Below are 27,148 nucleotides of genomic sequence, written 5' to 3' on the forward strand. Positions count from 1 at the left end.
CGGTCACGTGACCAGACGGGCCGAAAACGTCCAAATACGGCCACAGAATGGACGGAGACGACCTCGATGCTATGAACTCTCCTGCTTGTGTTGCTAATGAGGCTTCTAGCTGAAACGGACCTTCAAAGCGGCGCAGCGCTAAAGGAGACGTCTGCACGCGGGCCTGGAACAAAACTCAGAACACGTGCACCGCGTGCCGGTCCGGCCTTTTCTGAGTTCTTCCCCTACCCCAAACACTGATCTGCGAGTAACTATTCACATCTTTGTTCCATTTGAACAAAGCACAGTAAAGCTCTGACATCACGCAGGAAAAGAGACTTTGTTCCGTCTTTATCTGAACACAGCCAACACTTGCTGGCTGCTTTGTTAATGCTCTGAATGTCAATTCAGTTACAGCTGTACACAATATAACGCGGTATCTTAGTAAACACCTACAGCTTTAGAAAACACGGCGTTCTGACGTCACATGAAGCTGGTTTTCCGACTGGAGAGGGTTTCTTATTTGAATGTAGTCGTCAATTACAAAACACTTCTGCATTATTAAGAGATTTTTTTTATTTTTTATTCTGGAACCTTCCTATTTCGGGCTGCACGGGTTTCCTCCTGCGTATTGTGCGTTATTAAGACAGACCGAGATGGAGCCTCGCGGTGTGTGCAGATGACACTATTATTGCGCTGATATCTCCCAGCCTGATGAAATGTGCTCCGCCTCGCGCCGATGCAGCGCTGTTAACTTTGATCTCACAATTAAGTCTCCGTGAACTGCTCATAAAGCGCAATCTGCTGTGCATCTGCTCGTCTGAGGAGCACGTTTTTTTCCCATCAACAGCCCAGATAATACAATCAAGTATTAAGGAGTCAAAAATCAAACCGGATCTGCATGGGTTGAGTGGCAGATGCCCGCCGGGGGGCTTCCAGTTAGTGAGCCTCTGTCTCCGCTTTCATCCATCTTCTTCTTTCCAGTGGACAGGTTGACGTCCCCAAGCGCCCAGATGCTCGTTCCCTCCTCGTTGTTGCCGGGCTGCCATTTTGGATGTTGTCCCATCTTCCACCCGCTGAAAACCGCACTAATCTCCCGACGTCGCCCCCCGATCGCTCTCATGACCTTTTTTCATGCATTAGCTTTAAACGCCTCAGCACGTAATGACGGACGAGAACAATCGGCGAGTTCTGCTCCGCGATAAGACCGATCAAAGCGAAATGTTCGCCGGTTCCTCGAAGCAAAAGCACACAGACGGCAGCAGTTTGCCGCCTCGTGTTGGACACTTGATAAGGAATGTTTTCCACATGAGCTTTTGTCCCGATTGCAGCAGAGGCGCTTTTCTCTCACGTGGCGAGAACTCGGGCCAGATCTGTTAAGTCGGCCTCCAATGCGCCTTTTCTTTCTCGCCGCCAAACTGTTTCCAAAAGGCAGACGAGGAAGCTGTCGGCCCGGGACGAAGAGTTACCAAAGGGGGTTAAAAGGTAACGTAAAAACAACAGCGCGCTCTTCATCTCTCACCTGTTGTTTTGCTTGGAAGAAATACCCCGAGGTCAGATGTGACGGTAATCTGTTTTTGAAGGGGGAGAAGCAGATGGGACGATAGTGTCTAATGAGTTCATCTACCACCTGAGCGTTGGAGGCGTCGCTCGCTCCGGACTCACGCGTGCTCCAAGGGTTTGGAGGGGGACTTTCCAGTGTTGGCGTGTTTTTTTGGGGGGGAATTATTTAACAGGTTATCTGTAATCACAGTGGCTCCCGCCTGCTGTGTTTGATGTCTCAATGTGTCCCAGTTGGCTTCAGACAGGTTTTAGTCGTTTTGTTTGGACAGTATCTGTGACCATGAGCCGTAATCCTCTTAACGGGACCTCAAGGAAAAAGAATATTGGATTTGAACCTTGTTTCGTTCATAGTTAAGGAATAATAACTCGGTAAAATGACTTTGAGTGTTAAATCAAAGCTGCCGCTGTTGTGTTTTGAAGTAAAAATGGACCGACTCCTCTTTACTAAAGCATGTTTACATCTATGTTCCCTGTCTCACCGTCTTCTTCTCGCTCTCTAATGCTGAAGATCAGCAGAATGCTCACCATCAGCACACAAACGAAACATGGCCCGTAACCATTTCACCATTTCCCCCTCCAAATTCCACTTTGTGTCTTTTAAAAGAAGCTCATTCTTGCTCTTAGAAACCGCCCCCTCGCTGACCTTTCAACCCCGTCTCAGCGTCACCTGAGCGAACCGTGGAAGAAGCTACTTGTTATTGTACGGGAAAATTGGAGCGTAATTCAAGCCTAAATAAGCAGGCAGCGTTTTTACCTTTAACATCTGGGGGGGAAACACCTGCTCTGACATCACCGCTGGGATTCAGTGAATGAATCGCCATCCATCTGCCGGTTCACACGACGAGCGAATAAAGAAATTACTTACGGCCAAATCATGCAAATACAGCTTTAGTGTTCAAATGGATGTTTCAAACCTTTGTGTACATTTAATTGAATGACTGGACTCATTCATGCAGTTGTGAAACGGCTGCATGTATTTCAACATCAGCATCGCCCAAATAAAATGAAATGACACCAATAAATGGATGCAGCTTGATTTGAATGCATCTTAACAGAACAGCGGGTCCAAATCGGGGCGTCTTTGTTTTTTAATAAAAGTATAATTAGATGTTCTTCAAAAAGTTCAAACTGCATAACAGACCCGCCTCACTTGGAGAAGTGCGGTTTTGAAACAACGTCCCGACCTTTCGTCAGATGTGTCGACCGCGGCAGCCTTCCAGGCCCAGAGCGGCTCTTCTATCTCCTCCGCCTGTGGATCTTCTCCCTCTTTTTATCAATTACTTTTCAAACATCAGCTTTCAAAAGCTGTTGGCTGTGTGATGTGAAAAGAGGGGCAGTTTGAATATTTCTGATAGCTTTTTCCCGTTTAGAGGCAGGCCCAAAGCACCATCCGCAATTACACCATTCGTTGTCGGCCATGTGTTGCATATTCAGTGTTAAAACCTGCCGGATGGGGCTTAATTTAAGCAGCCTCGTAGGCGACGTGCCGACTCTTAAACAATGTGCTGCGCAGAGATACCTTATTAGCCTTATTATCATCACCCCTCCACCCGATTGTTGTCCTTCACCTAACTTTCCTCCTTATCGTGCAGACACAGACGGCCGGCGGCCCTCTCCGCCCAGAAACTACGTTTTGGTCGGTTGTGGGAAAAAAAAAGAAAATCCCGAGACCGCCGTTGCCAGGACGGCGCGAGGAGCGGGCTGCGCCCCGACAGGTGTGGCGTCGAACCGAGAGGCGCTCTCTGAATTAACGGCGCCACGATGGAGCCGACTCTCTCCCGCCAGGAGTTGACTTTATTTAAATAACTGGCCCTTGATCTCGCTGATCGCTCGGCCGCAGGCTACTTAATTAAAAGTAACAAGCGGTGCATTAACGCCCTGCCGGCGACAACCAGGTTTTTATGTAAGCACCCACCTCCCTTCCTCCCTCCCTCCCTCCCTCCCTCAAGGGAGACACGGGTGCAGGATTCACGATGCGGGTGAGGTTGATTTAAATTCCCCCCAAAAAAGGAAGCCGGATTGAAAGGTTTTCTCACTGTAAGGAAGTGTGTACTGTGTGTGCTCGGTGTGGGTCCTCGCGACGAAGGCCCGCCGTCAGCCTCAAACGCGGCCGCGCTTTGATCAGAAAGGCCGCCTCGTCTCCGCCAGTTCGTCTGCGCCTGCTCGCGGACGCCGTCGCCGGGGCGCTGGAGAGAGACGGGAAGGAAATGAGGCGGGGAGAAAAAGGGTGTCGCGTGTCGGTTTTGACACGTGACCTTTGTTCCCTCGTCTTTACCTTTGGCGTGGCGAAGCTGTCGCCGCTCCGTTGGTTACGGAGCTGCTTTTCCTGTATTCCAACACGATCAACACTCGCGCCGCCATTTTTGGCAACAAGTCACGTGACTTGACTGAATAAAGGACAAGCAGCTCACTTCTCTCTCAGAAATAAACCGACACCTCCTTCTATCTTCACTACATATCAGTTTACACCATCTACGAGGTTTATTTGACTCGAGATACGTGGCAGGTTGAATGCAACCAAGTACATTCACTCAAGTCATGTTCTAGTAAATCTGAGGTACTTGTACTTTACTTTACTAGTCCCTTAATTTTGCTACAACTTCCTGCTATCTAGAAGAAGACTTGTTAATACTGCATTTATTTGAGATTGACTGTCACTCAACAGGTTAAGATTTGACATGAAACCAGCTGTTGTCACCGGTTGTTTGAATACTTTGTACAAACTGTTCATTTGTTTATTTTACTTGATTTGTCAAATGAATTAACTTTTTTTTATGATGCATTTTAGTCCTTATGATGAATATGTCAAGGGTTAAAGTCACAGAGGCCATTATTCTGCAGAATCAGTACTTTAAAAACCCCATAACACTGCTGTGATTTTACTTCAAGATGCAGTATTAGAATGATAGAATATTAGAATCAGAACGCATGACTGACTTGAGAAAAGAGGACACTTCTCGTAAAGAGCAGCGACGGCGCTTTTGAGCAAAGTGACGAGTAATCGGTTCACTTCCGAGTAATGAGCCCCTCTTGTGTTTGTCCATGACTTTGTGACGACCTCTGTTGCAAATGCCCCCCAGCCCCCTCCCCCCACCCCCCCCCCCCCCCTTCCCTTATTCGCAGAAAATGGAAATGGCTTAGCGCTATCGGCGTTGCCCCGGCAACCATCTGAGTCCCCCATCTCGCGGTGGAGAAATGAGTTCTGAACAGGCTCGAGAGAGCCAGGGATTAAACATGATCCTGCGGATGGACTGTCAATCAAAACCACAACTCTCCAACATCCTTCCGCTTGCGAAGAAAAACTCCCCCAAGAAACACGAGGTGCTTTTTATTTAGAATCATCTGTTAGAAAATAAAATAAATTAGCCTGATAATGAATCCGGCCTGCTGCCGTTGGTGAACCATTAAAGCAGAGAGGTACTCTTGGTTTTAAAAAAACAAATCTGTTATCCTGCAGTGGATTTAGTGCAGGTCGTTATATTCCAATGCCAAGAGGCGATGGATTAATTTAATTAGCCTGGTGAAGATTAATGACAATGCATATAGGCCCTCTGTAGATAAGGCTACACGCGGTTATTTCCAACACGCCGGTGTGTCTAATTTGGAAAAGCGAGTGAAATGAAGAGAATTTTTTAACCTTGGGTTTGCATTTATCGTCTCAACGATGGACCTCATGTGTGCATAAAAGCATCACACTTACCTCAGGTTTTACAGCGACTACAGAGCAGACAAACCCTTGGGGTTGTAATCTTTGTTTGCAGTTTTATTATACTGCAGCGTTGATTCTTACACACCAATCAACGAGTATATGTGCAAAAATGTGTCTCTTAAGGGGGGTTTATTTTCTTCTGAACATTTCCTGGTTTCCATTATTGAACTAAAAGGTAATTTAGAAAAACGCGCGATCTCACTAACTTTTAATACGCAACTCTCGGATTTTTTCGTTTGGATTAACCGACATGATCAGACGCCTACAAAGCATTTAGTTACTCTCGAGCAGAAAGAAAACCATAATAAAAAATACATATAAACATATCATGAAAATGGTTTCTGGGTTTTTCTTGTGACCCATGTTGGGGGCCTCACCCCTTAGGTTGGCTACCACCTTTAATATTGTTATTTTCTGGAGTTTGCAGAGTTGTGTTTGTTATTGAAGCGCTTCACTCAATTCTTCTGTGTTTCTATTAACATGTAAGCAAACTCCCCTCAGAAAGCCCCCACTATTTAATACAACTATATATATTTATCATGTTATTAATGTATTAAACCTGAAAAAAAATTCCCCAACGTTAGCATGATATAAAAAAAAACGCAGCAGAAACACAGCATTATTCATGATATTTGTCCTTCCAATAGCAATTATTGTATGTGTGTAAATTCAGTAAAACAGAGATTAAAATCCCCCACGTGTTTAAATTATTGCTGAAGAGCCACTATCAATTAGATGAGGAGAAATACGTTCTTTATTCACATTCACGCATGCGCAGGTTGGCACGAGAGAAAGACCCTGCGTGCAATTTGATATTCGCCTCTTTGACAGTCATTTAAGGCGAGGGAGGGGGTGCGGGGGGGTCTGGGGAACCCGATACCCGGGGGGACTTACACCCCTCCGAAAAAAGGCTTTGGGGACACTTTAGCCCGGCTCGGCTCGGCCCCGCAGCGCCAGAGAGTCGCCGGGCCGCGTGTGCACGTTGAACGTGAACTATTTGTTCCGTGCACTGCGAGGGAAACCAAGCCGCTCGTCCATTCATCCCCCCCCCCCCCCCCCCCCCCTCCATCTCTCCTCTTTCTTCCTTCCTTTCCTTTCGCTTCCAGACTCCACAAACAGCCATTGACTAAAGCGGCTTACGGGAGTCTCCACTATTAAGGCGCTATGGAGCAGGGAACAGGGGGGGGGGTTGGTCGGCAGGAGAACGTCGGGCTGAATTTGCTGAGACCGACGCGCTGCAAACAGCTTATCTGCCATCGCCGCGGCTCCTTATCGCCGGATAAATATTTGCGTATCATCGGCCAGCTGGGGACGCGTTGTTGTGATTGCTGCAGCACAGGTGATCTACATTGAGATATACGTCCTCTGTGTCGTGGAGCCGCATTGTGCGTGTGTGCGCGCGCGTGTGTGTGTGTGTGTGGGGGGGGGGGGGGGGGGGGTCTTTTTCAATTATGAGGTGAAGAGAGTGTTTTTTAATAAACGACTGCTCATTAAAGGGAGAGTACATTCCCCTGCAGATAACAGGCAGGTTGCATTGTGCTGCTCTCTCCTGGGAGGAGTCCTGACTGGATGTTTGCCCCCCCCCCCCACCACCTTCCCCCCACCTCCCCACGCCTTGCATCTCATTACACACTCATCTTCCACATCTCTATCTGGCCTCCTATGCGGCCTGTTTCTGCACAGACAAGAGAATCTCTTCCACGAGGCCTTTTGGAGACCCCCCCCCCCCCCCCCCCCCAAGCAACGACCAACGTGATCTGGTTGTTGGTCTCCCCTCGCTGGACACACAATGGCACCCAGTCCAGGGTTGTTCTGCTCAGCCAGGAAAGGAGGAGAATGGGGGGGGGGGGGGGGGGGGCTGTAAGTGTCCATCCCTGGTTTATTTGACGTGGCAGTGTCCCTGGGTATAAAGTCCAGATAAACATCTGGCGGCGCTGCCAGGACATTGGGAAATGAGGGATGGGGGAGAGGAGACAGAGGCGCGAGGACACACAATCATAATGAGAAGAAAGATGGAGAGAGAGAGAGACAGGGGGGAGAGAGAGAGAGAGAGATGCTGATCAGCTAATTACAGCTGCAAATAAAATGCTAATTTATCCTGGCGCGGTGAGCAAGTTTAAACACGGCGCCATCCCAAAAAAACCTGCGAGCTGCGCGGGCAACGCGCCAATGACGGCTTCCAAACAAAGAATGATGATCCAGTAATAATAAGAAAATATGGAGTATATGAATTATTATTACTGGTATGTTGCTGCGCGTATTCGCGAGACCACCGGGCTGCACCTCCCACTCCTTTCAGAATAAAAAGAGGAAAGATGGCACACTTCCCAACGACACCCCCCCACGCATCCACAACCCAACGAATACAGGTTCCTCCTCACTGTAGCCGCCCTTACGTAGTGATTAATGATACATCACCAAGATTAATCATGGAAAATTAAAGAAGAAAAAAAGAGTCTTGGAGGCGCTCATGGGAACTGCAGCGGTGGCTCGATCAGGTGGGCTTGAGATGATGAGGGGGGGGGGCACGAATTAGCTTCATCGAATCTTTTTAGATGCAAATATTTTGTTATCTCCACTGTGCTGCGGTGTTTTTCCAGTGTTTATGATTAATTATCTCTTCTTGGTGAAAAATAAATCATGCGAAATTAGGATCCATGCGACTCCACCGGCGTTAGATGGCAGGTCGATGCTGCTAATTTCAGGTTGAAATTGACACACTAATTATAGTGCAGAGTGCTGCTGGAACACTAGCAGGCAAGATTATACCTCTGTGTTTCTATTTTTTTTATCAGATCCCACCCCTCCCCTTATATTTTACCAATTAAAAATCGTAAAGGCATTTCATTGCCCCGGGATGTAAAAAAAAACAGCCCCTCTCCTAACATGGCCATCACTTTCCCCCCATCAGATTCATTGTGATGTATTAGATGCAATAAATTATCCCATGTAACAAAACATGGCGCGCTGAAAGGCTGATAATCTGCAGAGGGGAGATAAGGATTCATTATTCCAAATCATTATGAATCCAGCGTTGGCTGTGACTTCTTTCTTAATCAGCTTCTGTGATCCTGGATACGTGAAGGCAGCAGATAAGAGCGGAGTCGTTTATAATTCTCCCCACCTCGGCCTAATATTTTAAAATAAAATCGCAGGGAGAAGCCGCCGTGAAAACACACGCGCGCGCGCGCACACAAAGACACGCAGACACGTGGCTTAACGTTTGGAGGGCGCAGGACGAGAATAATAAAACACATTGAGGGGAAATAAATAAGTAAATAGATAATACGTGGCCCGTACATTTTTGGAGGTGTTTTGTCTCAAATTAAGGTCATCTTATTCGACATTTAAAGCGAAGAATCGTGTAGGCAGGGGGGGGGGGGGGGGGATTGGGGGGAGGGGGTAGATGCGGCAGCTTTTCATTCACTTTTGGAGTGGGAAGTGTCTAATAAAATTTAGGCTGCACCGGGAAGCTATAAAAGCGGGTGACCGCGGATGATTTACTCCGTTTAAGCGCCATAGCGGGGCAGAGAAGCCACGGTGCAGGCGGGGTGAAGAGGGGGAAGAGGGGGCAGAGGGGGGAGGGTGGGCAGAGGGGGGTGCGGTGTTCACTGGATCTCGTGCAGCTGCACAGTTTGAAAACTGCCAAAATTAACCTTACAAAGGTGGGAGTTGCATGGGACTGTTTAATCAGAATATGAAGGTGACGTTTTGGCGGCTCGCCGGTGGGATTACCAGCTGGGATGGAGAAAGGCCCGCGTGCGGGGCTGCTTCTTGTTGTTGTTGTTGTTGTTGTGGACCAACGAGTTTTTTTTGTTGTCACGCAGGGAGCTCGCGTTAAATTCCAAATTAATCACGCGATTTGTTCGTAACGACCAAAAACCGGTAGAGACCGGAGTGATTCTGTGTGGACGGGTAACGGAGACGGTAAACCCGAAAGCATTTGCAGTTAATTAAGGATCGACTCTTCGGAACCCCCCCCCCCCCCCTCCGCTTACCCCTCCAAACCCCCAAAAGCACGTCATTTCTTATCCGCTCCCTTTCAAAATCCCAGAGTGATTTTTTCTCCTTTATTAAATTCTATCAGAACAGGACAACAAATTGATTCTCCTTATTCACCCCTTATAATTAATCTTTTTATTTCACCTATAATATGCTTTAATTATCTGTGGCATGAATTCGGTTTACACGTTTGTAGCAATTGTATCAAAGCAATCAGTACGCGCATTTATCACTTATTAACTTCACCTTTACATTAAAATGGAAGAGCCAATAATTACCCCGAAATAAGCACTTGATTTACGTCAAGAGGCAGATTAATAAATCGCTGCTATCTGGATGTGTTATTTCCTAATTCTATTTAGATGTTGAAATACTAATTCCGTAAATGAAAAGCTCCACTGCGTGTAAATACTGAATTATTCATCGGTTTATTAAAAAAAAAAAAACACATACAGATGCATTCGTTGCAAGTTTATGAAACGACGTTTGTTCGCATATTATCGCTAATTTATTACCTTAATTGAATTCCTCCCCCCCCCCCCAAAAAAGATAGATTTGAGAGTGATCAGTTTACGCTGAGAGACACAAAGCCTGCAGCATCCTCCCCTCTCCTCCCTCAGTGCGTTTCACAGGGAGCGGGATCGGATTTGCTTGGTGCTCCTTTCAATGAACCGTGGTCTAGCAGGCCTCTGTCGCTGCGGGTTTGAGTGCACGTGCACGTAGAAAAAAAAAATAAAAATAAATAAAGCTGTGCCGTTTTAAAAAGAAAACCGACTCGTTCGCGCACACGTCGGGCTCTAATTGCTGTGGCGTTTGGCGCGGATCTCGTGTTGTCGATCAGACAGCAGCCGCGTGGCTTCATCTGCGGAGCACAAAAGGAGGCGCAACATCCTGCGTGTCACGGAGGGACTGAAATACCCGCAAAAGGCACACAAAGTGCGCACGCTCCGTTCTTATTAGTTGGCTTTATAGATAATACACCTACGCGTGCACGCTGGCTCGGGCGCCGGTGTAGCCTCAGTTTGCACGATTAAAACATGATTTCTTCTCCCACGCGACCATGCATATACGTATTTTCTGCCCAATACACGTGTGTATGTACATGCTGCTCCATGACACCTGATAACGATGAGGCATTTACATCCGGCTGGTGTCAATGGGCGACACCTGGTCAGGTCTCTTTACATTGATTTTTAGAAATAGTATAACAAAAACAAAAGGAAATACAGCATAAATAATAGCAGCCATATACGTGTGAGCATTCCATGTTAGAATATAAGCAGTAAACACGTGTGCCTGTCAAAGAGGTCAAATTGTGACGTTGTGATTGGTTTCCACTGCCTTTAATTGGGCGTCTCAGCCTCTAACCTGTGACGCCTCCAGACCCGGAAGAGGACGCGCGCGCGGCAGAGAGGGCCGCCTCTTGGTTGGCCCATAACGCGCGTGCAGCCTGCCCGCTGCAGCCTATTGTGCGCGCGTGTCTCTTCCTCGCGACGCGTTATGCGCGATGATGATGTGACTCCCGGACCGAGGACGCGCGCACTGACACCACCGCCACCGCCGACGTGAGAGCGCGTGCGTTTGTTCTCTCTGAATGCCATCGGCGTTTCCATCCTGCACGTCGCTCTTTCTTCACGTCTGCACGCAGGAGGGGACAAAAAAAAAAAAAAGAAAACGCGAGCGTCCGCTCGTCCGCCGCAGGTCAGTGAATATTTAGATCCGCTCTGCATCGCGTCCGATGGGCTCCTTTCCTCGTTTCCTCCTCTCCTTTCCTCTGTTCCTCTTCCCCTTCGCTCCTCTGCGGACGACGGGAAACTTTTGTGACCGGGAGGATAAAAAAAAAAGTAAAACGGAAAATAAACGAATTCTGCCGGCTGAAAAAATATATATTAAAAAAAAAATAAAAAGGGGAGAGGGGGGGGGGGGGGGGGGGGGTATGGTGTGGCTACAATATCTAAAGAGGGGGGGGGGGGGGGGTCTGCAGTGTTGATGACACTGGCCAGAATATCCACAACGTCCGCCATTGTTGCCGCTGACCTGAACGAGCTTCTTCTTCCTTCCAAAACCATCGGGCCGTTTCCACTTCAAACGAGATGCGTAAAACGGCCGCCCCCCCCCCCCCCCTGACCCCCACCACCTATACAGCTAACTCACCTCAGAACCAGATGAGGGCTTTTAACGACCTAATGCAGCGCTCGGGTTGGCGGTGTGCACGTAGAATCCCTCACGAGCCGTGAAATTGATCTGATTGCCTCGCCGGCGGGTCACAAAGAGGTTTCGGGTTTTCCGGGGCTGCGTTCCGTTCCTGTTTATTATTACTTCCCTCCACGTCGCCTTTGGTCGATCCGTCCTGATACGGCAGAGAGGATGTAGAGGAGGCGGATATTTGCTGTGACTTGCTCGATTTTGTGCTGTGATGGAAATATTTATAAATTATTATTAATAAGTCCAGAGGGGCAGCGGGCACGTTGCGCTGTTTTAATATGAAGAGGCTGAATTCTGCGCTTTGATTTAATTTACATGGCATAAATAACCCCTGGTGTTTGCGGCAGAATGACCGAACAGCTGCATGTATGAATGACTTTGTTTCTGTGGCGGATCCGGAGGCTCAGAGGTGAAAAGGCCCCGTGCGCTAAACGGCAGATTACATCAGTGCGACACAGACGTCGATAAGCATCGCGACGCAGTCTATCGGCAGACCGTCTCACTAAATAAAAACTGCTGCTTTTCCCTTTTTTTTTTTTTTTTTAACACTCGAAGAAAAAGCTGAATTGTCTCACAGCCCGTAAAGTTCTCATTTGAATCATTCTAAGAAATCCGCGCAGTGAAGCAGCAGAATTTGCCGCCCTGGTTTTGTTCTAAGAAGCCGAGTCGGTTCTCATGCTGACAGAATAACAGCTGCAGCTTTCTTGAAAAGACTAGAAAGGTGACAGATGACTCACATGGGGGTGCGGGGGGGGGGGGGGGCACTGTTACATAAAGGTTCGTTAACCCGGTTTCTAAATGTTTATAAATGACAATTTCACCAGTATGTGTATATTGTGTATCCCATGCCTTTTCATCTTCAGTTGTTGTGCACACACGCAGCTCTGCACTCACTCAGTGCTTCATTCCGTCTAATGCTTTGTAAAGTTGTATTTTTCATTTTATATATTTTTTATTTGTACGTTGTGATAAAATGCAATAGTGTCCTATTATTTGGATTCATGGTTATCATTGAAAAACGGGAGCCGGATGCTAAAGCCTTTGACTCCACATGGAAACAGTAACACACACGGATTTAATTATTAATAGTGTTAATTTATTTCTCATGTCTCATGCTTCTGATTGTAAAAAGCATTTATCTATCATATATTTCAAAATGAATACAACACGTTTAAAATATTTTTTTTTCTAAAATAGTAGTTTGATTGATCGTTTATTACAATTCTACAGATTGTTGTTGTGGGATTTTAATGTATATGACCTCTGCTTAATCAGCTGACGGAAGGAATTATTATTTATGAGGAAAAACAATGATTGTAATTGCGGATGCGGCCATAATTGTGGGGACAAAGTAAACACACACACACACACACACACACACACACACACACACCGACGTTATCTGAAGCATTTCATCCTCCACACTGGCAATAGAATAATCCACTCGTGTCTTAAATTCTCAGCCGCGATGTAGAGAAAGAAACTGTGCCATGTGTGGATTTTAATCACAGCCATCTGACATAGTCGCATATCTCGCCATCAGGCGCAGAGCTGCTCCTTTTACGCACACCACGCGCTGCTGTTTGTAGGCCATTAGCTGCAAAAAAAAAAATACACCCACGGAGGGGACTTGTTCTCGACCCAGTGATGAGAAAAAAGGAAAGTGAAGCCACAATTTCTCAGTATTTTTGGGGATTATGAATGACAACCTTTTAAAAAAAAAAAAAAGTATTTGTCTTATTCCGGTGCTTGGATGCATCCAGTCAAGAAACAAACAAACAAAAAGCGCAAACATAATCACCGCCACGCGCGCACCTCTAACGGGCACTTGGTGGATAATGGCTGCGCGCGACTTTTCAAGAGGATAATTACACGAGTCCGCTGACAGTTTGACAAAAGCAGCGACAGCAGTTTGCGTCCAAGTTCAGCCTTCAGCACGGACCCCCCCCCCCCCCCCCCCCCTCCTGCAGGTAGGTCTGTCCAGGAGAAGGGAAAAGAACAAGGCTGCGCCAAGTCTCCATATCAAAAGGAGGGGGGGGGGGGGGAATTATATACTGCGGTCGAATCAAACGCACACTGGAGTCGCGCGGCCTTGTGTTGAAATTTATTTCAACTGATTTTGATGCGTGTTGGTGCGGAATCATCACCCCCCCCCCCCCAATTAGACAGAGCCTACCTGCGGTTTTCAGTCACCGGATCCTGCTGCTGATACCTACGTGGTGCACGGGCGTGCGCGCTCCCGCTGCATGTGCCCACCGGCGCGCCGCGGAGGGGGTTTCATTTCCTGACTCTTATTTTTTATTTATTTTTTTACACGCCGCGGTGACGTCACCTCCACCGGCGTCGCCGTGGCTGCCCCGACTGCACACACACACACACACACACACACACACACGAGATCTCTACTCTCACACTGCCAATTTGATAGAATACGGAGAAGACCGACTGGACCCGTCCGACATAGAATCCTTCCCCGAGGAGACGCCGACTTTCACCACAGGAATCCCGAATATCGCGTTGCATTTAATGCACGTTGTGAATAAATAATGGCACCGGCCGCCGTGGCTGGTCAGCCCGAGAGGAGGTTACTGCGCAGATGTTGGTGCGCTAACCGGCCGCCACTAAAGGGCCGCATCGGGCTTATTTAGTGAGCTGTGACTCTCGGGCTCCCGCGTCCATCCTCGGTGGGGGAATAATGCTCCTGTGACCGCGAGAGGACGCACTGTCACACAATTTAAAAGCGCGAACGTCCCGCAACGCGCCGCCGGCCCGGAGCAACAGGAGCCCCCCCCTTTCTCTCTGTATGACAAAACCACTTTTATTTTTACTACTTTTACTCAAACGTATTATGCTTTCATGAGCAGTGGGAGGGTATAACATCTACACATATATTTAATATAAACTTGTTTAGATGCAGAACTTCTATGAGACATATGTAAAACTATAATATTTCTTTAAATAATACACGTAGATTTTTGGCAAAGTCATTGAAAAAAAAAGAAATGGTGCAGCACTTCCCTCCTTGGCTCACGTTATATTCAATTAGGACAAGCCCCTCCCCGTAACTGATGACACTGACAGACCCTCCTTAAGTTGCGTCGCGCCACAGCTGTCTGCGAGCATTGAGCTGCCTGGCGCCATCCTGAAAGAATGCCTTCACTGTAAAAAAAAAAAAAGAGAGAAAAAGGGGGAGCTAGAGAGAGAGAGAGAGAGAGGTGAAGCGAGGTTGAGCGAGCAACAGCCACACAGACGAGAGAGAGAGAGAGAGGGAGGGGGGAGCGGAGTTAATGGAGAGGGCTACAACTGCGCACAAACAGAGATTTGATCAGTGACTTTACCTCGCTGGTGCTGGTCAGTGCGCACCGGAGCCGCCCGCTACGAACGCGCGCCCCGCGCTACTTGTTGAGCCTCCGACGCTCGCATTCTTTCCTTTTTTCTTTTTTCTTTTTTTTTTTTCTTCGTAAGAGAGGAGAAGTTGAGGAACTCCGTTCGTGGGCCGGCATTCCACTTTGGACGTATTTATATGACAGACGCCTTTTGTTGCATTTGCAATGTGGGGTATGTTTCGTGTTTAAATATTTGTTTGTCGTTGCGGGCGAATTCGTTTGAGTCTGTTTCATTCGCGCTGCGTGTAAACAATTTGGTGAAAATGAGACAATTCAACTCTCCTCTCTTGTCTCCAGGTGATCGGAAGCAAGCGCAGAACCTGTGGATTTAACCCCCCCCCCCCCCCCCTCCTCCAAAAAAAAATATAAAGAAACACGGATTTGGGACTGCTTCTTTCTCAACTTGACTTGCACCAGTTTGCTTCGGCGCGCATGAACATTTACTAAAGACAGAAAAAAAAAACAGCAGCATTAAAAAAAAAGAAGCAAAGCGATGGAAGTAAGTGCGGACCAGCCGCGATGGATGAGCCATCATCCGGCGGTGTTGAACGAGCAGCATCCCGGCTCGCATCACCCGGGCCTCGGCCACTCATACATGGACCCTTCGCAGTATCAGCTCGCTGACGATGTGGATGTACTGTTTAATATCGACGCACAGGGGAACCACGTCTCTCCGTACTACGGGAACTCGGTGCGAGCCGTCCAGCGGTACCCGCCTCCTCCTCACAGTGAGTAAACGGCCTCTTTAGGCCTTTTCTTCGATAATGTGCACCGCGCATCCAGGTGGGATCCGGCCTCCTCCCCCCCCCCCCGACCCGCAGGAGATTCTGTCAGTGCGTTGGGGGTTATATTTGTATTATCTGGCGGGGATCCACACCCGACTTGGTTTTAAACCGAGAGCGCGTTGTGTTGCGAAACCACCGTGAGCGTTTCTTTGGTCTCTGTGCATATTATGACATCCTGAACTTCACAGACGCGAATAAAACGCTACATTAATCTGACACAAACACACATCAAAAGATTTTTTTTTTCAAACAGCCTGCGCGTAATTTTTTTTTCTTTTTTTTTTTTTTTATATTCTCAAGTGTTGAGTTAAAAATAAAGACGTATTGGCACAGGCGTTTAGAAAAAAAACTGAATATTCGTGTCACCTCAAGTAGCATTTTTTCACTTCCGATCGCATGGGCAATATTTATGCTCATCGCAGCGTCTCATTCGCAGACACGTAGTCATTTGGGAAGTTCCCTATTTTGCACACTATAACTTCCTCAACAGTCAATCGCGACAGTCAAAAGGGGCCTGCGTGGAGAAAACGGGGCCACGTAGAGAAACTCGTCTTCTCTACGCGGCCGCAGCCTCCGCTTATTTTTTTAAGAGCAGCTGGAAATGAAGTCGCCGTGTTCCATATTGTCGATCAAACGTATACGCGCGCGGTAAATCAGTGCGTAAATGTGAGCTGCTGTGCGTCCGGGCCTTCGGTCGCCAGGTCGCTGATGGTTTCTTGTGTCTCTGTGCTGCCCCAGGTAGCCAGGTGTGCCGTCCCTCGTTACTGCACGGCTCTCTGCCCTGGCTGGAGGGGAGCAAAGGCATCGCGCCGCACCACAGCACTTCTCCCTGGAACCTGAGCCCCTTCCCCAAGAACCCCCTGCACCACGGCTCCCCGACCAGCCTGTCCGTCTACCCCCCGGCCTCCTCCTCCTCCTTGTCCACCGGCCACTCCAGTCCGCACCTCTTCACGTTTCCCCCGACCCCGCCGAAAGACGTGTCCCCGGACCCGGGCATTTCCAACCCGGGGACCAGCTCCGGGCGGCAGGAGGATAAAGAGTGCATAAAGTACCAGGTGACCCTGGCCGAGAGTATGAAACTGGAGTCGGCTCACAGCCGGAGCGTGGCATCAATCGGAGCAGGGTCATCCTCTGCCCACCACCACCCCATCGCCACATACCCATCCTATGTCCCCGAATACGGCCCAGGCCTCTTCCCACCAAGTAGCCTGATAGGTGGGTCACCTTCTAGTTATGGTTCCAAAACAAGACCAAAAGCAAGGTCCTGTTCAGGTAGGCTGCGCTTTATTACATTCCCTTTTGATCTAACGTTATTCCCCAGATGTGCAGCCTTAATGATCAGCCATGTTTAATCTCATACTTAAAAAAAAAGGAGAAATGCCCAGGAGCAGCTCATTCATCCCTCTCATGGAAAAGCTCTTCTTTTGGGGGCTGAAGGCCAAACGGGTCGACCTGCACTAAGCAGGCGCATTAAAATACCACAATGCTCTTTCTTTCATCGTCAGATAATAATTATAGATTTTCCACGAAAACATATTTTATGCACGTATTTAAATATATTAATGCAGAATAACGGTAATAATACAATTAAAAATATTTTTTAGACTTTATACTGAACGTTAAAATACAAATGAAAATATATTTAATGTATTCATAAATACATTAAATATATTTAGAGTGAAAAATATCAAAATACATTTTAAAACTATTTTATTCTCCCTTCTTCCTTGAAATCCCCCACAAAATAAATGCTCAACAGAGTTCAGAGTTTAATGCTGTACATTAATTCGTGTCACCCCCCCCCTTCTCCTCCACACTAACAGCGAGGGAGAGAGAGGGAGAGTGGGGGAAGGGGGGGAGGGGGGGGGACGCTCTCTGGGCTGTGTCGCCCCGTTTATATGTTTAAGATAATCCCATTACTGTCAGACCAGTGCGCGCCACAGTTGCATTGTTTATCCAGCGGTGGAGCACCGGATGCTGCTCGTTCACTCACAGGGAAGAGAGCGGGCCGCCGAGGGAGAGAGACACACGGGGGGGGGGTATCCTTCCAAATTAGTAGCGCGGGATAATTATTTTAAAGGTTGTTGAAAAGCAGTTTTTTTTTCTTCCTTTAATGAGATTAATATCAGCGGCTATAGAAAAACAGTGGATTAGTTGATGCATATCATCGGGATTATTTTACATCACACTCCTAATGCAAATACAGATTTTTAATCGGAGGATAATGTGAGATAATGTGCGTTTTTAAGACATTTCCAGATCTGATGAGTATTAACCGTTCTTTTAAGGATGATGTAAACTTCCTTTCTCTGGAAAGCCTGAACGCGCCGTCAGCGACATGCAAAGTCTGCAATGGAGAGGCCTGTTTGTACTGCAGCGCTCTGCACGATCCCTGACCGTTTTTACTTTGTAAAACACCCACACACACACATACACACACCACGCAAACACACTTCTGTAGCGTCGACCCGCAGCACGTCTCTCTCTCTCTCTGTATGTGTGAAGAAGTCGAGCTTTGTGTTTTTGCATCTCGCAGAAAAAAAGGGGAAGTGTGGCTGCATGAAAATGCAAAATGCCCTCTGCGTTGCACGAAAAAAATCCCTGTGTGGGTCTCTGCTTTCAAATAATCCAGCAACCTCGTTTCAGTTTCAGGCCCGTTCATAATCAAACTGTCAGTGCGCGTCTCACCTGTCGGCGTCACTTGAAGTGTCACTCAAACATGCGATGTCAATCACCCCACAACAAAGGACGCAGCGCGTTGAAAGACACTATTTGCATACTACATACTATTATCTATTATTAATGTTATTATTATCATGACGAGAGATTGGCTGAGGAAAGAAAGAAGGAGGATATTTATTACATTATTATCTATAAGGACCAAAGTTAATTGGGCGTAGTCTGAATATCCTGTTCCTGAACATTTAGTAATATTTTAAGAAAATAAAAATGCCCTATGGACCTCAACACAACTGCTGTGTTCACCACATATGTGCCTGTGTATTTGTGCGAGTGCTATAAATCATGTCTGCTGCAGTAGAACTAATTTGCAATGCCACATTATTGTTTCGATGCAATCACAACTTTACGTGCATCAAGAATCACTTTTGAAGGGACCAACTGACCTGGTTTCCGTGTCCTGTGCGTGTTTGCGTGTGTGTGTGTGTGCGTGTTTGCGTGTGTGCGCTCTTGCAGAAGGTAGAGAGTGTGTGAACTGCGGGGCCACGTCTACTCCGCTGTGGAGGCGGGACGGTACGGGTCACTACCTGTGTAACGCCTGCGGACTCTATCACAAGATGAACGGGCAGAATCGGCCTCTCATCAAACCCAAGCGGCGGCTGGTACGTCTCCACCACATTTCTCTATTGATGACATTTCCGTCTCTCTCTCTGTTTTTCCCCTATCCAGGAAGAAGTAGGCCTATTAGCTGCAGGAAATTGACTCGACAAGTGCAGGTCTCTGTTTTCAGATACTACCTTAGAAAAAAAACTGCACAGTTTTTTTTAATTTTTTTTTTTTTATAAATGCAATGACGTTGCTATTTTTTTTATTTGCTAAAATTGTCATTGATTCACAGTATTCTGTTCAAACACTAGGACCGAATGTGTATTTTGGAGTTGCATTGCCTCCGTTAAGTTGTGGCTGCAGGCCTGCATTCAATGAGCTCCATCGTATGAACATTATTTTCACATTCTAGTATTTACGATACTTTTTTTTTTTTTTTTGCAATTCTTACAATTGCTTCAGGTGGAGCTTTTTTTTTTTTTTTTGCAGTTATTTTTAGGGAAAGGCCCTCTCGCGAGCTTTAGAGAAGTCCCCCCCCCCCCCTCCCTCCCCTTCATGCCTTTTTGTGAAAAAGACAACCAAAAAAAATCTCTCGAGGCAAAGATGGCCGTCCAGTGCCGCTCTGGACCTTTTCTCTCTCCTCTAATGTGAAAACCTTCCTCCCCAGGAAAGGGCTGCCGGATATCTGAGCAGCGCAGATAAGTCGCCTTTAACAACACAGCCCGCTTCCCAGTCATAACAGAGAGGGGCCGCGGGGGGGCCAGCGCGCAGTCACGACTTGAGATTGTTTAGCGTTAGAATCTGTCCTTAAATACGCGGGTCAGGTGCGTGATTGCCACGCAACATTTGACCTTGTCGGTTTTTTTTTTATTTATGGAGGGCCGGAAGTTATTTATAGGCCACAAAAAAAATTAAAAAAATACACGAGAGGAGGATTTGAGTTGTAATGAATAAGGTTAACCAACCGATGTCTTTCCTGCTCATATTTAACGTTGAATTGGGCAGAAACGTTTTGAAGCATTTAGTAAATTGGTCTAATAGGAAAAAAATCCAGAAAGTAAATATCAGAAGCAGACGCAAAACGCATCATATGTGGACTTAAAGAGGCTTATTCCTCCAATCTGATTGGTTATTGGCAGCACACATGCAGCAGCAGCAGGGGTGATTAGGCCACCACGTGTGTATAATTGGAAGAGATAATGTAGTCCCTTTACTTTTACCTTAGTGTGTCCTTTGCGGTCACCTGTCTATTGATTGTTTTTTAGAGATTATAACATCAATGTCAGGCCTCTGCAGCAAGCTGGGCCGCAGACAGGCAGCTAAATCCATGGGAAGACTTTCCCTGCATGGTAGCCCGCGGCGAAGCTCAGAATAACCACTTATTTTCCTTTTCCATTATTATGCTTTTAATCGGCGCGCAATTGTATGCTCATATGGTTCATTTCAGTGCATGATGTGTTCATCTCTGCTATCCACGGTGTCCCGTGTTGGAATCTATATGTCCCGGGCCTCTTCACTTCTATTGTTTAACGCCACGAGGTCGACGTTTAAAACAAGCCCTCGTAGCACAAGGATGAACTTTAAGGTGTGGGGGGGGGGGCAATTTAATCAGATTTAATAGCTCTCCCATTTCAAACCACTGCTCTTTATGTCTTCTGTAAATATTTATTCTAGGAGGTATGTGCTCTATTTTTAGCCTCGAGTGAAAGCAGCTCTGTTTTTGCTATTTCAGTCTTTATTTGAAAGTATTTTTTTAGCTTGCCCTGAATGCAGAATATGAAGTACATTAAGAGTGTGTACAGAATACAGCCTTTATTCACCAGCACTGGCTTTGAACAGCTTTACTTAATGCACACGAGTGAAACACAAATAATGCAGTTAGTATGCAATGAAAGAAAATAAATACTTTCTTTATTTTATTTATGGAAATGTAAGACGCCTCGTATACAGATCTGTTATGACACAAACTTAATCTTAATCTATTTAAACCCGGAGCCCAGAAAGTTTCCAAATTTCCAAATAAATCGCCCGATCTGCATTTCAGCGCTTTCTAAAGAAGCGACGCGCCGCGACTACCGGCGTCGAACGTGTCAGAATAAATCTGCTTGTTGATTGGGTCATTGCGTGGTCATGTGACGTTCTCGGGCCTCTCTCTCTCTCTCCCTCTCTCCCTCCCTCCCGCGTGTTGCGTGGCGCAGTCCGCGGCCAGACGGGCGGGGACGTCGTGCGCCAACTGCCAGACGACAACGACGACGCTGTGGCGGAGAAACGCCAACGGGGACCCGGTGTGCAACGCCTGCGGCCTGTACTACAAGCTGCACAATGTAAGTAACGAAGCTTCCTGCCGGCGGGCGGGGGAGGGGGCGTGGTCAGCGCGCACCTCCGCGGCTGTGTGTGTGTGTGTGTGTGTGTGTGTGTGTGTGTGTGTGTGTGTGTGTGTGTGTGTGTGTGTGTGTGTAGGGTCACGTGCGCCCCGGATCGGACCGGTCCCTGCAGAGACCTTCCGGGGCACGACGATAACAAATACCGTAGAATTAATATGATTTATTGGCATTAAGCGGGAATCTAAAATGCGTTTGACCGAAGTGAACTAAGCCCGCAGCCGCCTTGCCTTTGAATATTAAAGGAGGGGGGGGGGCTTAATTATAATTCCATTAATTCCCAGACCCTCTTTTTCTTCTTCTCCTTCATATTTCTTTTGGTTCCAAGCGCGCAGGGACCCCGAGTCCCCCCCTCACCCCCTCACCCCCTCCCGTCCTCCCGTCCTGACCACCAATCCGCCTGATTCGTTTTGGGGTTTGGTTAGCGGCCCACACCACATCATTTCACATCCTCAATCTGAAACCCAGGGGACCTGTTTATCTCCCCCCCCCCTCCCCCCCACTCTCTCTCCCTCTCTCTCCCTCCTGTGCAGAAAACTGTCACTTTTAATCAAACGTCCATTGTGGCCTAAACGTATAATAAGAAGAAGAACTGCTCAAAGGCCACATGTAGGTAATATTTTCCCCTCTGACCACAGATACAGGTTGCCGATACCCCCCCCCCCCCCCCCACGCACCACTCCCCCCCCCAGGAGTATCCTGCCCGGCTTGTCACGCGAGCGCTCCCTGTTAAATCATTTCCCCTTGTTGCTTTTGGCAAAGAGGCGCCGTAGAGTCACATTTGGACGGGCGGATTGAAAAAAGAAAAAGGGGGGGGAAACAGGGAGATAGGAATAATATTTCCCGCTCGCACGTTAGCACGTTAGCATGTTAGCATGTGAACTGACCCCCCCCCCCCCCGACCCTGCGCGTAAATCGGGAGTTTATTTCGGGGTAAATCCGGACTCTTGTTTGGGGCTCGTTCCCTTTGAAACAGATTCCACATTCTTCATGGGGAGTTCATCGAAGTCCTCGCTCGCCTGCACGCGTGTGCGTGTGTGTGTGCGTGTGTGTGTGCCCGAAAACACCGTTTACATAAGCCGCTTGTGAAAACAAAAAAAAACCAGTTGCCACAAACACGAGGCCTCGTTGTCGCCCGTGAACACCAGACCGGCTCTAGTGATCATTTCAGTCACCGCATGTCAAAAGATGTCTTTCTCATCTCCTCCGTCTCTGACTGAAGTGTTTGACACCTCTCTGCTCGGGGGGGGGACGGGGGCTTCTGGTGGTTAGCTGCTGGTGTTTGGGGGGGGGGGGGGGGAGGATGTGAAGGTCTCGCGCTGTGCGTTTCTGCGGCGGTCACTGACTCAAACGCCTTGGCGTTGCGCCTCGTTTGATGTGCCGGGTGGGGGGGGGCGGCCCCCGAGGGCCCGGGGTAGGGGGGGAGGGGTCCTTCCCTCTGCGGGGGCCCGGTAACCCACATCTTAGAGAATGAAACCACAAACCTCTGCCGTTCACGTGAAATTGGCGCCCCCTCCCCCCTCCTCCCCCCCGCCCTTCGGCAGGAAGCCGCTCATCCAGCGTCCACTCCTGGTGACGCGGCCCGTGGCCGGAATTCCTTCACCCGGCTCTCTCGGCTAAACCGGTGCTGGAAGACGACGGCGGTGGGCAGTTTGAGCCAGGAGACGGGCCACGCGGTCGAGGAGGAGGAGGAGGAGGAGGAGGAAGGTGCAGAGGAGGACTTGGCCGAGGCGGCGCCGTCGTGGCCATGTGTCCCCGTGGTCGACGTTGGCTGCCAGAGGCTTTCTCTGTCTCGGTTTCTGCACGCGGTGTCTCTCCGTCTCCCCCGTTTTCTCCCTGGCACGGTCGCAGCCTCAGATACACTTCAGCGTTTAAATCCCCCCCAACACACACACACACACACACACACGAGTATAAACAATCATCCGTTTCACGACGGGACAGTCAGATCGGCCCGTAATGGGACTCCATTACATATCATTATGTCTCCCAAAACCCCAGAATCCACAGAGGAAACTAAGTGGGTCACATTTTCTGTCTTATTCTGAAACTCCGCCTCACTCACGGGATTCGCCGCCGTTTGCCTTCTGACGGACGCGACAAAATACTAATCTGCCTCCTTTCTGTCTCCTCTCGAGAGCAGATCAACCGACCTCTGACCATGAAGAAGGAAGGCATCCAGACCAGGAACCGGAAGATGTCCAGCAAGTCCAAGAAGAGCAAAAAGTCCCAAGACGGCATGGACGACTTCTCCAAGAGCCTGATGGACAAGAGCAGCTCCTTCAGCCCGGCCGCCCTGTCCCGTCACATGTCCTCCTTCCCCCCCTTCTCGCACTCCGGCCACATGCTGAGCACCCCCACCCCCATGCACCCCTCCTCCGGCCTCTCTTTCGCCCCCCACCACCCCTCCAGTATGGTCACAGCCATGGGCTAGGCCCCGCGCGCCGCCGCAGGCCTCGCCGCCGCGTCCCTCGGTACCTCTGCTTCACATCCCCAAAGACAAATAAACGGCCCCCGACTCCCCTGACCCCCCCCCCCACCTCCTTTTGTCCCACCGCCATCCGAGCTACGGCGAGAGATCAGCAGGCCTTCGCCTCCTTTGTCCTCAGTTGTATCTTATTTTTATAAAATCAAAGTGTACCTCTGCGATGTGAATGCTCTGCAGACTTGACCGCGGCCCCCCGGCCTCTTGAGGTGGGAGGGGGGGGGGGTCGCTTTCCTCAAGCCGCCAACATGCCCTCCCAGCTGCTCCACATGATGAGGAGCTCCATTTGTGTACAAAAAGCCATCCCTCCCCCCTCACACACACACACACACACACACACACACGAACACCACGAGAACATTGAAAAACTTTTACAATGAACTCTCTCTAAACCCGCCTCCCTTCACTTTGCACCTGTGTAACAGGAAACACCCCCTCCCCCCCCCGCCCACTCCCCTCCTCCTCCTTCTTCTTCCTCCTCCTCCTCCTCTGGCTGGAGACGAGGGGAGACAGACGTTGAATATATTTGTACAAATTGTATGAAATACAGTACATTTAATGAAGACTTTTTAATTTTAGTGAGAAAAACAAAAAAGGAAACATGCCCCCGGGCAGCTAGCGACGAGAAGGGTACGAGTAGGAGAGACGAGAGGACGCCTCCGAGTGCCAGAGGGAGGGAAACGGGGGAGAGAGGGGGGAGGGGGGGGGGGGGGGGGCAGGCCTCTGTTTGTTGCCTGCGTGAATTGTGTTGCATTAAGTTTGCAGAGAGTCAGCGGCTCTCTTCTTTTTTTGTTTCTACTTTTGGATGTGCTATAGGTCTCGGGCAATTGGTTTGTGTTGACGCGTGCACGCACACACACACACACACACACACACACACACACACACACACACGCACACACATTTGTTCTGAAAGACTTTCTTCCTGCCCACAGATTATATGCATTGTGAAAAAAGTTCCTGTATTTGTTATTTGTATGTATAAATCAGAGTACCAAAAATACGAAATAAACAAAGATGTAGAATTATTTCTTTATGTTATGCAGACTGAATGGTTGTAAAAATTTAATAATAATCACTAGTGTAAAATATGACTGCTTTTTTGTTTCGTATTTTTTTTCCCTCTTTGAAAATAATAAACTAGTTTAATCTCTGTTGACATGTTAGCGCTGTGGTCGAGAGCCGTCCTTTCTGTCTCCTATGCACTGTGTGATCTTTCAGACATATATATATATATATATATATATATATATATATATATATATATATGTATATTTATATTAATGTGTATATACATTCTTCACCCAAACCACTCGTACGGTCAGCTGAGCTGCAAACAGGAAGAGCAGAAATAACCAGCCGATGGAGGAACAAATCAAACGTCAGGGTCACAGAGGCCAGACGGGTCTTTTGTCTCATGGCACATGAATACACGCTGACCGACACACGGCGCCGCACGCGCACACATCAGACCCGCAGCCACCATTTATTTCACTTACATTCGTGGCACATTTTTCCAATGATTCATTGGGCGGAATAAGAGGAACGCCGTTGGTTTCGACCCACGAACGGAGCACACGGTGTGTTTCCTCCACCTTCTGATGCTGAGAACAGGTCTCATTAGCTCAACGCAGGAAAAGTCCCCGTGTGACCGAGCGCCACGGCGCCACGACTAAACAATAAAGAGCTAGATCACAATAAATAAACTCGGGTGAAAGTAAAAGTATAAAGAGAGTAAAAAGGCTCCTAAAGGCCCGGGAGTGAAACGCGTAACAGAAAACGTATTTCCATAGTGGAACCTGCTGCCATCAATTCATAATAACAACAAAAACTGCTGCAGTGTCGCCAGATGTAAATAAAAGATCCACAACACATCCCGGGTGAGCGGCGGTGACGGCAGTGTGACCGCGAGCCCTTTGAAAGTCGTTCTCTTCCAGCAAGTTTCCACCTGCGAAAGCTCGCCGAACATCCAAAGCAAAGTCCTTCGGCCTTTCATCCCGGTGCTGGTTCCACGCCGCGGGGATTCATAACACGCGGATAAACCTCCCCCGACGCCCGCTGCGTTCCTCAGACGGCTTCCTTCGCTTCTTACTTCTGGCCCGTTAAGGTCGGCGGCCTTTTCGGGCCCCGGAAAGCTGTTGTTGAACTGCACGGGACGACTCTTTCCCACCTACCGCCGTTGGGATCCACATTTTGCAATATCGGAATATATTTGGACAAGCGGACCGCCAAAGCCGCAGGAAAAAGGCCGAACAGAAGTCAGGCATTCGGGCGTCATTTGTTTCTGAGCCGCCGTGACCAATCGGGGGATTTGCTTCTGTGTTTCAACAGTGAGGTCAAGGGGGCACGTGGGATGAGAATGGGAACGGTGAGTGTGTGTGGATAGAGGGATTGAGGAGTGCTTTGCCCCGCCGTGGGACCCCGTGGCCTTTGGCTGACCCCCCCGCCCCCTTTGAGTGGATGCAGAGCAACGGGCTCAGGTGAGGACGAACGGGGGGGGCGACGAACTCTTTGTGATCTCTTCTCCTCTTCCCTCCATCATCGTAGTCGCAGGCCACTTACTTCTGTCTCTGTCTCTCTCCCCCCGCTGTCTCTCTCTCTCCCCCCGCTGTCTGTCTCTCTCCCCCCGCTGTCTGTCTCTCTCCCCCCGGCTGTCTGTCTCTCTCTCTTCCTGCGTCTGCCTCTCGTCTTGCAGGTGAGGACGATGACAGACCCGCGGGTGTAATCGGCTGTGAGGAATAGTCCGTCTCCATCCGGGCATCGCCGCTGTCACCGTCCGGCAGAGGTCGGGTCAGACTCGGGGTCATCGATCGATCGGGGGGGGGGGGGGTTGAGCACAAACGCGGAATTTGAAGACGAGTTCCGCGTGTGAGTGTCGGGTTTGTGACGTGAGCCTTGTATTGTGATTCAGTAAAGGAACAAACAAGTGTTTATCTGAATCAGAAGCCTTTTATTGCTACGTATGTTACACATTAGAGGGATTTCACTTGGTACATTGGTGCAAACGATTGAGATAAAAATATACAATCAAGAGTGAACGATATGAACAGATACGTACGTTACAACACGTATGCATGTGCATGTGTTTCCATGCTGAGAGAAACCATTTGGGTCTGTACGGCTGTTTGTCATTGACATTTTGTACTGATTTGAGCATTTAAATAGAAGACAGAGGATTCTGTTGTGACCAACATTATTTTGTTTGTTCCTAAACCTTAAAATAAAGCGGAAAAAAGACAAAATTGTTCAATTTTCCAGGCCTCCACTGGCTGGAGATTCAATCCCGGCCCAGACGTCACCTTTTGTGTGATGCTCCCTCAGAGCAAAACATCCTGCACCGCTGAAGCTGAATAATTAACATAGATTAT

The 27,148-nt window shown here is 48.4% G+C and overlaps 1 protein-coding gene and 1 long non-coding RNA gene across 16 annotated transcripts; one reads left to right on the forward strand and one right to left on the reverse strand.

Annotated features, from left to right (window-relative positions):
* Window positions 1–2,622: 2,622 nt before the first annotated feature.
* Window positions 2,623–4,539, reverse strand: LOC144406113 (uncharacterized). Its single transcript, XR_013467298.1, has 2 exons — window positions 3,818–4,539; window positions 2,623–3,728 (listed from the first exon to the last, which is right to left on the reverse strand). It is a non-coding gene; the product is annotated as an uncharacterized LOC144406113 (long non-coding RNA).
* Window positions 4,540–10,555: 6,016 nt separating this feature from the next.
* gata3 (GATA binding protein 3) lies at window positions 10,556–24,946 on the forward strand. 15 transcript variants are annotated; one of them, XM_078100533.1, is made up of 7 exons: window positions 10,556–10,954; window positions 15,142–15,572; window positions 16,368–16,901; window positions 18,825–18,881; window positions 19,038–19,084; window positions 21,113–21,238; window positions 23,439–24,946. In XM_078100533.1, exons 2-7 carry the CDS (start codon window positions 15,338–15,340, stop codon window positions 23,727–23,729), a joined length of 1,290 nt encoding a protein of 429 aa, XP_077956659.1. In that variant the 5' UTR covers window positions 10,556–10,954; window positions 15,142–15,337; the 3' UTR covers window positions 23,730–24,946. The 15 variants fall into 15 exon arrangements, with proteins under 15 accessions (XP_077956659.1, XP_077956671.1, XP_077956657.1 ...); XM_078100532.1 differs by lacking the exon at window positions 10,556–10,954 and adding an exon at window positions 11,185–15,016; XM_078100538.1 differs by lacking the exon at window positions 10,556–10,954 and adding an exon at window positions 11,185–15,016 and having other exon boundaries at window positions 16,368–16,844.
* Window positions 24,947–27,148: the final 2,202 nt, after the last annotated feature.

Source organism: Gasterosteus aculeatus, chromosome 4 (assembly GCF_964276395.1).
Source record: "Gasterosteus aculeatus chromosome 4, fGasAcu3.hap1.1, whole genome shotgun sequence".
In the NCBI taxonomy this organism is placed as follows: Eukaryota; Metazoa; Chordata; class Actinopteri; order Perciformes; family Gasterosteidae; genus Gasterosteus; species Gasterosteus aculeatus.

Coding starts and splice junctions, on each gene's coding strand:
- gata3 (XM_078100531.1), top strand. CDS start 15,338: ATGGAAGTAAGTGCGGACCAGCCGCGATGGATGAGCCATCATCCGGCG. Junction 15,573..16,367: donor GTACCCGCCTCCTCCTCACA/GTGAGTAAACGG, acceptor GTGCTGCCCCAG/GTAGCCAGGTGTGCCGTCCC. Junction 16,902..18,824: donor AAAAGCAAGGTCCTGTTCAG/GTAGGCTGCGCT, acceptor GCGCTCTTGCAG/AAGGTAGAGAGTGTGTGAAC.